Source organism: Colossoma macropomum, unplaced genomic scaffold, assembly GCF_904425465.1.
Source record: "Colossoma macropomum unplaced genomic scaffold, Colossoma_macropomum, whole genome shotgun sequence".
Taxonomy (NCBI): Eukaryota; Metazoa; Chordata; class Actinopteri; order Characiformes; family Serrasalmidae; genus Colossoma; species Colossoma macropomum.
Window position 1 is genome coordinate 19,075,852 of NW_023494800.1, and position 13,113 is coordinate 19,088,964.

At 38.9% G+C, this 13,113-nt stretch overlaps 1 protein-coding gene across 1 annotated transcript in view; it reads left to right on the forward strand.

Moving 5' to 3' along the window:
- Nucleotides 1–13,113, forward strand: part of nrxn2a (neurexin 2a) — a 340,805-nt gene that overhangs the window by 11,822 nt on the left and 315,870 nt on the right. The window contains exon 2 of the mRNA XM_036588000.1: nucleotides 4,003–4,023. Within this exon, the coding sequence (XP_036443893.1) occupies nucleotides 4,003–4,023 (21 nt within the window). The remainder of the gene's footprint in view (nucleotides 1–4,002; nucleotides 4,024–13,113) is intronic.

Sequence of the window (13,113 nt, forward strand, 5' to 3'; positions counted from 1 at the left end):
ATGACATGCACTGCAGTTAAGTTGTGTTATCTATCAATACTGTTAAAACTATAAATCAGTATTGTTGTGTGACTGGTATAATGGTATATTTGATATAACAGCCAGCACTTGTGTTGGTATTTCAGAGTAGACGTGAGGCCTTTAGATCACTAGAGCCTGAATAGCATAGACAGGCAGTCTGATCCTAGATCAGCACGTTCAGCTAATAATTCTCATACATACTGATATGCCTCAGGCTTCATGATGGGGATTACCACCATAACAACATTTACCAAACATAAAGGTGCCAAAAAGGGTATTTTTAAGTGACACCACTTTATTATTTTCCTTTTACTATTCCAATACTGAAACTTGAATATTGTCTAGTACAGATCCAATATTTTTTCTTAAAAAAGTACTGTGCTTTAAAATGGGCTGTTTTTAATTGAAGCAGTTCACTTAAGATGAGCATCTAAAAGTAGCCTATCATGTTCAAACTACTCAAACACTACAACCCCACAGGAAGAAACACATCACTAACAACATCACATAACACTATGTGAACCCATGCTACTTCAGACTGGACTTGTTACAGGATTGGATTAGAGTCATTGTTTTTTCCCCCTGATATCTGATCCAGCATTTTCTGCAGATATTGGCCCGATACGGATACCAGCAATACTGATACACCATCTCCAGTTCTCTAAAGCACCTTTCAATGAATGATTCTTTAAAGAGCAATTTTTTGTAAAAAAGATGTGCGAATGTGAAAATCGTTTTGAAGTTTAAAGAACTGCCACATAATGTAAGGGCTGTATACCAAGACTGCAACTATTTAATATTTTCATTTTTATATTATCAATATTATCTTGACTATTCAAATATTTTATAAAAATAAGTAAACCTCAAGACATGTTTCATTTGAATAACTCAGTGGGGAAAAATGTATTCTTATTGCTGATTTTATTATTATTACTATTAGTAGTAGTAGTAATAGTAGTAGTGATAGTAGTCTTGTTGTAGTTGTTTTTTAATATTACCCATCATTTTTTTATTGCAATATTATAATTACTAATTAACTAATCACTAATAACTTTTTTGCTGGATTGCATTTATTAATTTTTTTATTTTTTTTTGACCTTAAACAGAATACTACAAGGTAATGAAAAAAACATCACTGGTAAATATTTATTTTCATGGCTAGTTGTATTAAACCAAGGACCCTGCTCGATCTGACAGCCCTGAACAAAGAGAGAGAGAGAATATTGAAGCATATGTAGTGCAAGAGTAAAAAAGTTTTGGGCATCTGACAAAAAAACTATCTAGAGTAGTAGTAAGCTTATTGGGAATGCACCTGGAGTTAAAACTGATACTGTCGCCTAAAATTGCGAGAGTCTCACAAGCTGTGCCAGATCACAATCTACAGTGATTCCAGTGTGCAAAGCTGGCATCTGTGTGCTACTGGTGATAAGCTAGTATTTAGATGAACAAAAGTCTCATGGAAGGCTTTTCCATTTTCAAATAAATAATTATTAAATTAATATTAATTGAATATTATTGAATATTTGTTGCAGCCCTATTCTATACCAATTAAAGTTTTTTTATAGACCTGTACAACCAAGCAAAGAGCCTTTTATGAAACCTTATTTTTAAGAGTGCATGAGAGATAGTGACATAATGTTTGTGTAGACTGATCTTTAATTGGCTGTAGGGCAGCTGTGTAAGTGCATCCACCTGTGCTGGGTGGTTGAGGAGCTTGAGTTTGTCCATTTTTGCTCATTAGTGTTTTAATGTTTTCCCAGCTGCCCTCCGGCCTTAAGAGCTGAGCTGTAAGATCCTCCTCACAGCCACTTTCCTCTCATTATCACAATGGCATCGCAGCCACAAACAAGCAACACTGATCTGACTCACACCACCATGATACCATTAACACCACCCCAACATGCTCACACACACACACCTCTCTCTTGCTCTCAAACACACACAGTCTTATCACAAACTCTTGATTCTTCTGGCTTCTTCTCCAGTTCCTGTTATTTTACAATGAAGAGCTTTTCAAGCCTGGCTAGGCTGAGCGACTGCATGAGTTGGTCTTACAATGGCTATGTTTCTGCCATTTAATAAGCAGCTCTAAGGGAACGTTCACTGAACGAGATGTGGGAGTCAGGCCGCATTGCATTTGTGGAGGCACACCTGGCTGCCATTTGCTAGTGATGATGTCTAGAACAGCTTTTACTGCCAGCAGAGTCATGAGTCTTTAATGGCAGGCCAAAAAAATCCCAACATTTAGACACCACATTCCCTGCTGTACTTGATTAAACTGTTTGATGCACCTTAATGTATGCGGCAGTGCACCTTTGTCTTAGCCTGCCATATTTATAGCTTTAATCATAGCATCTCTAAGCCTGTGACTGTAACCTTCAAAGAACAGTCTTCATTATGAGCTCCTATAATCCTAATCGTCTGCTATAAATGAGCCTCTAAACTCAATATAATGAAAAAACCATTTCAGTATATGGCTTGATTTATGACTCAAACAATAAACGAGTGGCGCATGAATTTTTATCGCAACGTCATATTTTTGCCTTTGCACTACAGTGGGTCTTTTCAGAGAGGCAATTATGAGCTTTTTAAAGTTTTGCAAAAAAACACTCAACTTAAGTGTTACCAAGTACTTACACTTGGACTAGTCATGGTGTTTTGGTTCCGCTGTCCCCAAAGATATGCCAAGCTTTCTGGACTAACTTTGCTGTTTTCTTGTACTTTTGAAGTCCTGGCCAATAACTTTAGTGACACATGCAGTGAATGTTGCTGAACGCTTTTTCTTCTAAATGCAAAGTAAAGTAAACTGCATTTTTGTTTTTTTTTTTCAGTGTATTAGTTAGATGGAATCATCTGAGCTTTTTGGTCAAATGACCCACCACATATCTATCAGCCTTTAACTTTTGGAAATGAGTGACATTTAAACTACCATGCTTACTTTTCAAAGTCATTAGGAATTCTGGAAACCTGTGATTAGTTCACCAGAAGTGATGAGAAGTCTCCATTCGTCTGCATGATTAGCAAACTAGTAAACAACCATTGATATTTCTCATGATAATTACATGGTGTGAATTTCAGCAGTTTTTGGATCTCTGTATAACAAGCTAATGTCTGGGGCCCATGCTAGACAATGACAATTAAAGGACCCATATCATGGAAAACTGAATTCATATATATGTCTATTTAGCCTATAATGAAGCTTGCCCATTATGCTACAGTTATAAGAAATATTTCAACCTGAACTACTTTTTGAATGTGACACAACATGGGGCTGCCAGTCAGAACCGATGTTATTTACATATATCAGTTTTAAAGACACAGTAATGAGGCTTATTTAATTTAAGTGATAATGAGAGGTTGGAAGATGTATTAGAATGTAAAATTAATGCAAAAATAAATATTGCATTACTGTTTTTGGTACATAAACCCACACCCACAGGCTAATCATAAGTGGACCTCATGGAAAAAATATAGGTCCTTTGACACATGCAATGTCATATGCAAAAATTTGAACACCTCCAGTAAAATTACATGTTTTGTTGATTTTCTAAGTGAAAATAAATGAACATATCCTCAATATGGAAGAAACTCAAATATGGCATTTTAATGCAAATTTTAGTGTGTGTTTTCTATTTATTTGATAACTTATAAAAATAGAACATAAAATATAAAACATGCCATAACTTCTGCACATGCCACACTCTCCCAATATGTTCAATTCAGCAAATAAACAATGATTGTGTGTTAAAACATGCAGGAGTTTGTTCTCTGTAGTGGATCTATTAACTTATTTTCACCAGGGGTGCTCAAATTTTGCATATGACTGCAAATTTGATTAATTGCTAATGCATGCTAAGTCATCTTTATTTTTCCGTTGTGCTCAGCTTTAACCTTCAACAGCTGTAGACACTGAATCATAAATATCAATATGTGCTTGTTGACTGATGTGTTTTTCTCTTTTTTCCCTTGGCCATCGTACAGCTGTCCAGCAAGTGTCTGAAGGTAAGGCCAATGTTTTCTTTGTCTTTAGAGCTAAGCTAGTGGGGCTGACCTGATGCACTGCTTTTTATAGCGTCATTGCTCCATTTATTTTAAAGGCATTGTCAGTTTGGACTGCAGTTCTTCTGGCTGAGCTTAGCTGAACTGAAAATGGCAAACGTGGATGAGACAAAGGCCATATGGGGAGGTGTTTGAGGTGTGTGAGTGATTGACTCCCATATGGCTCAGGTATGTACAGCACCAGCTGTGTGTAAACAAGCCTGCTGCTCACGTGGCTATACACTGAAGAGGAGCTTAGTCTCAGAATGCAGGAGAGTGCTTGGGCTCCAGTTTGTTGGGCTGCTGGCCTCTGGCTCCAGCCCTGCGGCTCTGTGAGAGAATGAGAGAGAGAGAGAATGAGACTGAGTAAGTGTATCTGAAACCCGGATTAAGGCAGCTGGCGGTGGCCATGCAAAGCCGCTCCGCCAACCACAGCTCGTAGAGAAGATAAGTTGGGCCTTTCAGATAGGGTGGAAGCAGTGGATGAGATGAATCCCACCAGGCGATGGCTTGACACTCAACAGCTCACAGGCACAACCATGGTAATGCTGGAGCAGAGCCCAAGTAAAAGTGATGCCTTTCCCCCAGTGCTGTGTTTTACAGCTGCACAGTATACTGTTTATTAATCATTTTCGCAATTAGGGATGGTCCGTCTGAAAGCTCTTTACCGGAGTCAATCAACACATATTTTAATGGATTGGTATTGGATATGTTATGCCTGATCCAATTCCCATCCTTTTGTAAAGGACATAGATCATGGGAAACTCAAATTTACTCATTTTTTCAAACAAAGAGTTTGATTTAGTTTGTAAACACTATCCAAATTTTGGAATGTGCTCTTTAGATTTTATTTAAAACAGGGCATATATAGAAACCAAGCTCCAGAAGCCCCCCATTTTGAATTAATTGTGGGTGTGATGGCACACATTTACAAAAATACACCTGTTTGGCCTTTAGAGCTCTGCCCATTTATGTTGAAGTTGGAAGGAGTTTTTCAGCCCAGACTGCTTTTTGAATGAGCCACAATACAAGACAGCCATTCAAAATAGACCTCATTTACATACAGTACATCAGTCTTAAAGGCACCATAACAAAAACATCCTGTTTAATCCTGTAGAACAAAGAGAGACTAGTAAATGTCTTTTGAAAATGAATCCTGTTTTTTTGTACATAAAACCTGACAAATGTGGACCTCAGGGAACAGAAGAAAAGTAGAAGAAAAATGTCGAATATGGTCTCTTTAGGCTGTTTTACCCCACTGCAATGTCATAGAAGTGACATAAATGGGCATTACCCACAACTTGTGCAGTGAGGCACATTTTTAGAAGCTAACAAGTGGTTTGTCTACAATGTGGAAATACTTTAAAATGAAAAGTGAAAACTGCCACATGTAATATCTGCAATGCATTTATGTTGAATATGGTTAAGCTAGCTGCCTTTTGTCAAACCATGCTTAAACTAACCGCATGTAAAATGTAGGAGCTCACCTATTACACTCTTGAGAGAAAAGGAGTACTTTATTATTGTAAGAGAGACACAAAATGCTTAAATAAAATATTTAAGAAACCATAAAATGATCATTTTCAGAAAAGAAAGTGATGCAAAAAGCAAAACATATCAGTTCGAAGTGTCACATTGTGTGATGTGGTTGTATTTTAGCAGTTCAAAGTATTTGGCAGCCAAGCATGTTTTACCTAAATTGGATTGGTTTTACTAATGTGCTTGAATGTGCACTGTGTGGCCATGTTATCTGTGGAAATATAAATATCAAATTGTACTCACTGTCGACCAGTCCTCAATATTAAAGCATTTGTATTTAGATCAGAGGTAAAAGAAACCTCTTGATCAGGACATATACTACAGAAAACTGCACCACAGTGTTCGGTGATATCTCTCTTTTGTTGTAGCTTTAAGTTGCTCTCTTTTGATGTGTGACTTTTGGTGGATATCAGTTTAATAAGACAGAGTTATCTGCTCCTGTCTGGATAATCAAACCTGTCTATGATAATTGTTGTTCTTTTCTGATGTCAATAGTACCTTTTTTTCATTTTTTCTAGTATTGAGCTGATGTCCTTGAGAAGGACAGTGTGTTGTGAAATATTTGAATGCAATCCGGTAGTCATATTTATAATAGGACATTCTTATTTAGCTGGCAAGCTGCTTGACTATAAAACTTGGAGAATGATAACTGCATCGTAATACCCCCCCCCCAAAAAAAACATTCTCTTTGCAGTAAACACTACTTTGAATATTAGCTCCAGAGAAAAGAAGAGTCTTTCTCTTAGTTTTGTCCGTCATACCCTCCAGTCTTATAAAATCAGTGGAGCTCACACAGTATGTGCAGCTCAGCAGTAAACTAGCAGTGCTCATGCTAAATTCTCATTTATAAATGATCATATATACCATAATGCAACATTTATTGACAAATTATTTTTCTTTGTGCTGAATTAGAAATATCTACAGCGACCAATAAACTAACTAGAAGTGACACCAAGAGGCACCTAGTCAAAAGATCTCCATTAATTTAGTACACATATACCAACCTGCTGGACAATTGGCAAAAAATGGCATGGCTCTTTTTTAAACCTTGTCCTGAAATAGGAGTCATGGAAAAACATTTAATTGAATCCTTGACACAATGTAATTTGCATGAACTTACACTATATTGCCACACCCATACAAATCATTGAATTCAGGTGTTCCAATCACTTCCATGGTCACAGGTGTATAAAACCAAGTACTTAGGCATGCAGACTGCTTCTACAAACATTTGTGAAAGAATGGGTCGCTCTCAGGAGCTCAGTGAATTCCAGCGTGGTACTGTGATAGGATGCCACCTGTGCAACAAGTCCAGTCGTAAAATTTACTCGCTACTAAATATTCCACAGCCAACTGTCAGTGGTATTATAACAAAGTGGAAGCGATTGGGAACGACAGCAACTCAGCCACGAAGTGGTCAGCCACGTAAAATGACAGAGCGGGGTCAGCAGATGCTGAGGCGCATAGTGCGCAGAAGTCGTCAACTTTGGAGACGTGTTCTCTGGAGTGACGAATCACGCTTCTCCATCTGCCAGTCCGATGGATGAGTCTGGGTTTGGTGGTTGCCAGGTGAACGGTACCTGTCTGACTGCATTGTGCCAAGTGTAAAGTTTGGTGATGGGGGAATTTGGTGTGGGGATGTTTTTCAGGAGTTGGGCTCGGCCCCGTAGTTCCAGTGAAAGGAACTCTTAATGCTTCAGCAGACCAAAAGATTTTGGACAATTTCATGCTCCCAACTTTGTGGGAACAGTTTGAGGATGGCCCCTTCCTGTTCCAACGTGACTGCGCACCAGTGCACAAGGCAAGGTCCATAAAGACATGGATGAGCGAGTTTGGTGTGGAAGAATTTGACTGGCCTGCACAGAGTCCTGACCTCAACGATAGAACACCTTTGGGATGAATTAGAGCGGAGAATGCAAGCCAGGCCTTCTCGTCCAACATTAGTGTCTGACCTCACAAATGCGCTTCTGGAAGAATGGTCAAAAATTCCCATAAACACACTCCTAAACCTTGTGGAAAGCCTTCCCAGAAGAGTTGAAGCTGTTATAGCTGCAAAGGGTGGGCCGACATCATATTGAACCCTATGGATTAAGCATGGGATGTCACTCAAGTTCATATGCGTGTAAAAGCAGACGAGCGAATACTTTTGGCAATATAGTGTATATATAATATATAACACAGCTTGCTACACTTCAGAGACTTCAGAGTTCTTTCACTTTTTAGGAGTTTAACTTTGCAGACATATAGATCATCAGTTCTTTAAGTAATGATTCACCACAAAACAAAAAATGTTGGCTGGCATGTTTGATGCCTGAATACATGTTTGGTGCACAGAAAGTTTGCTTCTTTAGTTTTGCGTGGAGCTATGAGAGTAATACAATTAAAGCCTATTTTACCCAAATTGTTTTGGGGTGACAAAGACATCCATTACTTGTTAGCTACATTAGCCTTGTAATTTATGTGTAAAACTAAATAAAGCTGTGTTTTGATATTAATACCCAAATTTTACACATTTTTCCTCTTACCCCAAATGTAGTTGCTCTTTCAAAACGTAGTGACGTGCCATGTCATGCCTAAGTCACTTAAAATGCTAATGGCTAGACAGGCAGACTGAATACATGTCTTTCAGTAGTGGAGATGTTCCATTTAGCATGCTTCATTCTTATGCATGATCGTTGCTCTCTGCTACAGGCTGCCAGCACCTTTATCATACCTCCAGATCACGTTTAGTGTCCAAAATATGTTAACATAAATATGGAGATAAAAAATGTAGAAGCATCAGAATTTTGGCAGAAATGATGTATGTTTTTATAGATAACAGTATGTCATACTGTATCAGAAGGCATAAGCAAAGCTGTTTGAAATGTAATAACTTGACATGATTTTAGGTAAATGTGTAACGATTTAGGCCTGTTGTTCGCACAGTGCTAACGGTAATGTATAAGCTTTCTTTATGTGTTAGCTACATTAGCTTTATTGCTCCACTACAATACTAAAAATGCAATCTTTGGAAACCAAACGAGGAAATTTGTGTGAATTAGATTTTTCACCAAAGTATTCTTTTAACCTTTATTGGCATATTATTTCAAATTGCAGCTGATTGGAAGCCTTTACTTCTACATTGGTTCTACTGAACAGCGTATGTCAAACATGTAAGACTTGAACATACTGCTGTCACTCTGGCAGGCCTCTCACGCTCGCTGGTGTGTGGAGGGAGAGCTCCTCCCAGTCTGACTATTGTAGGCCTGTGATCACGGCCATGTAGCATGTTGACTCTGCCTGGCGCTCCGAGCGGAGGGGGGTTATCAGAGAGGACACACACACCAGAGGACGTCTGCGGCCTTCGTTGCAAACGTCTGCTTTCAGCCCTTCTCTTTAATCATTGCGCCGCTTCCCCTGTGATGAGCCAGAGTGCTCGGACCATGGCAACATCAAACGGCTAGCGTCGGGCGAAGATGCGGCACAAAGAGAAAGCGTTTGAGCTTTTATTGGATTAAAGTATTCACGCAGTGTCAGTGCTTCCTCTTCGCTGCAGAATGCATGAAAACAAAGATGACACTCATTGCAGGCAAGGCTCAGCAGCAACCATACTTCCAACCCTTTAGCCTCACTACAATGTAATCTGACATTTGAGAAAGTAGTAAAGCTTTAGTATTCCCCACTATACACACTCCAAGGCTGCATAGACAGTTTGTAATGATTTTGATGCAGCATTGAAAAATGTGTATTTTGCTATTTTTATTTATGTTTTTAAATTTTGTAGTAGCCGTGCACGGTTTAAGTTAATTCTGTATTTTCATTACAGTGAAAAGGCCGCTCTGGGGCCCATCACTAAAACACACGCAGGTTGACATTTAAAGAGAGAAAGTGTGTGCAGAGATAGAGCCAGGTTCTGAACCCCAAAACAGCTTTTTTAAATTTTTTAAACTTTAAAAAAATCATCTGATATAATGAGTTTTTTTATGGACCATTATATCTCTCGCTCAGTGCGCCTCACATTTTTAAATGTGACTGTGGAGGTGACCCAATCATTTCTGCACCACATGTCAACAATCTGATTGGTTGCCGCTCTGCTCATTTGCATAAAGTTGCCTAAAGAATAAGAGCACAGAGAGGACATGCATCAGCAGTCTGATGTGTCAGTTGTGTGTGTATATTGTCACCTCTCTCCTCATTATAGCACAATATGACACATTCACTTTGATATAAATTACCAAAGAAATTTCATGTGGGAAAAAGGAAATAATTTGCATGATGTCATCATTCATGTCACGTATATGCTGCTTATAATTTCAGCACCCCCAACTCAAAACACCTTCCTGCGTCCCTGACACAAATTTTCAAACACTAAATTGAATTTTGGCCCCAGAATCAAAAAGCACATTGCAGCTAAAAATGTGTAATATACAGTCAAAATCTTGCCAGGCTTTTGAAATAGGTGGATTGTGTTGTCCAAGCTTGGATGAAGGCGTAGAAGCATCACAGCCCGAACAGATAGGCGAAATTGATTTGGAGGCGTGTGGAGTGCATCAGAAGATGCTGAAGCCATGTCTGTGTCCTGGCTTCGAGAACAGGAATGAGCTTCTGTAATGGTTGGCAAGTCACAGTGCAGCAAAAGCCACCTGAAGATTCCATCCTGACAATGAGACACAAATGCCCAAATCTACAAATAATGACATGCCATGTCACATCTGAGTCACTTAAAATGCTGATGGTTATACAGGCAGACTGCATACTTGCTTTTCAGTAATGGAAATGCCCCTTTTAGCATGTTGCATTCTTATGCATGATCTCAGCTACAGGCTGCCAGCACCCTTATCATACTTCCAGATCCCTCCTTGGAGGAAAAGCTTTCCTGTCACTGCTGCTTAACCCCTCTTGAAATCTAGACTCATTAATTTGGTAGCTTTACTAATGTACTGAGTTATTAGGTACATCTATTTTGTACCTGCGTTCATTGGCCATTTTATCAGGTACACTTAATGTATAGGTGCACTTTGTAGGTTTACAGTTACTGACTGTAGTCAAGTAGTTGCTTTGCAGCTTCTACCCCGTCCACCAATGGAAAAGGACAACCACTGATCAGACACTATATGTGTAGCGGACTATTCTTCACACAGCAGTGACACTGACATGGTAGATGCGTTTTTTTTTACCTCAGTGTCACTTCTCGATAGTCCACCAACAGTATCACAATAAATTATTAATGCCAGGTTTGTTTTACATCGATACCACATTTTCTTAGTTTGACCCTGGAAATCATCCAACCAGCCTGAAGCCCAGCTGCTTATACACTGTTGCTATGACCCCATGACTGTAACCCTCTCTTGTCAAATGGTGAAGTTATTTCCAGCTAATGCCCTGCTGAGTATTTGTTTATCACCAAAGTACGTCAAGCCTGAGATATCATTTATAAGTAAAACACATGACTGTTTTCAACAAAATCAGTAATATCAGTAATGTTAGCTCTGGACGCCTTTGGCCGGCTATGATATGTAGTATTTGTTGGAGAACTATGGATAAATCAACAAACAGCAGTAACAAAATATACAGCTACAGTTTTCCTCAAAATAACAAGTAAAGTAGTGGTATGAGAGCAGTTACAGTCATGGAGGAGTTAAAATATGCAGCCATTGTTGCTCTCACTGGGCGTCTGTGATGAAAATAGGAAACTATGTTACAACTATTTTAATTTTCACCCTGTATTCCTGAATTATTGTAGGAAATACATTCTGGTAATGCTTTTTTTGCCCACCTATATGGCCAAAATAAAATACACAACTTTTTAAATTGATAAATGTGAAAAGTAAAAAGTAATGTGATTAATCATGATTAATTAATTTAACTGTTTGACAGGCCTAGTAATTATATATTAATAATTTGGGGTCGTAATCGACCACTATGTTTTCATGAAATAGACAATAAGCTAATTTGTTTTTATTTCCCCTGATTTGTGTCACAATTTTATGACATAAACAATGCGAGCTAGCGAGGTAAGGCTACCCACTAGCATATGTATTTCATATCATTACCGTCAACGAGTGCTGGGTAGGGAGCAAATAAGCAACAGTGTTATTGTGTTTTGCCTGTTGTTTTCTAAAAAAAAAATAAAATAAATAAATTTAACAAATAAAACATTCAGGACAGAAGAGTGCGCAGGCTGCTGCTCTCTGTGTGCGAGTGGCAGATATTTCCACAGCTCTAGTTTTGGTGCTGGGCAGTGTGAGACAGGTTTGAACCCAGTCAGCTCCCTGCCAGAGCAGCATGTGCCAGTCTCAGCACAGGGCGAAGTCAAAAAGAGAGGGTACAGCTGGCACGGCGGCGGCCAATCCTCTCTGAGCCTCCGTGACCTTGGCATAATCCCCCTGCTGGAGGCTCTCCTTCAAGAGTTCCAGAGAGGGGCTTTAAAACGGGCCACGCAAATCCCTTCTCAGCATATTCACACGTTTCATATCCAACCCTGTGCAGGAGCTAATCAGAGCAGATCGCCGTGATGATATGCAGTAGACGGACCAACGATTTTGGCTCTGCAGTGTGTGCCATGAGCACAGCATGGGTGATATATGAAGTCGGTAGACTGGTTATCCTGGATTTGGTTGATTGCACAGCATGTCCCTTAAGTGTTCATGTGAGCACTGAAAAAGCTGTCCAGTTTTTGTGTCGATGCTGAGACATATCACATGTTCAGTATGTAAAGATTTTGAAGGTTTTTGTTTAATGGATAAAATATTCATTGGCAGGTATTTTAAGGAGCTTGTTATTTGATTGTTTGTTCAAATTTGTTGTTTTCTGTCCATGTTTAATAATTAATAAGGTATCGATTAACATGAGGACAGAATGATCGAACATGCTTTGTGTTTTTTCTTGGATGAGTGGTAAACAGGAGTAATATGAATTCGATTTTTTATTTGTTTACTCCTGTACTGCAAGCCAGCATTGCACTTCGCTATGGAAGGTTTTCCTTTGTTACTGTGGTGACAAGTCACATGTAAATTATTATTCCTTTATTAAAGGAATGCAATTATTTTGTCCATATTCAGTTTATGAAGTAAACATCTCTTGTAATAAAAACATGTTTTTCTCAATAAGCTATTTTTATTACCCCGCATTTAATGTTTTATGTTGCTCAATTCTGCTTCATTCCGGCTCTGAATTCAATAACTGGTCGAAGGAGGGTGTGGGTAAACAATATCATGCCCTACCAAGAGACGTTTTATAAGGCAAGTGTTTATCACTGTTTTATTGGATTGCTTTATGTGAGCAGATTAAAATTCTAAAATAGGATATATTTTTCATCCAAAGTAATGGCAGTGCTGAATTTGTTCTTCGTGTGTGATGGTGAGGTGAATGGCCATCATATTTGGAACAATGGAAAAGAGAGAACTGGAGTATGTGAGAGACAGAGAGGAGGGAGTGGAGCGAGTGAGAGGAAGAGGAGGAGGGGGGTGCTTTGGGCAACGTCATACTAAGGGAGACACAGGAGCCTGTTGCTATGCCAACCCTGTTGGGCCGCAG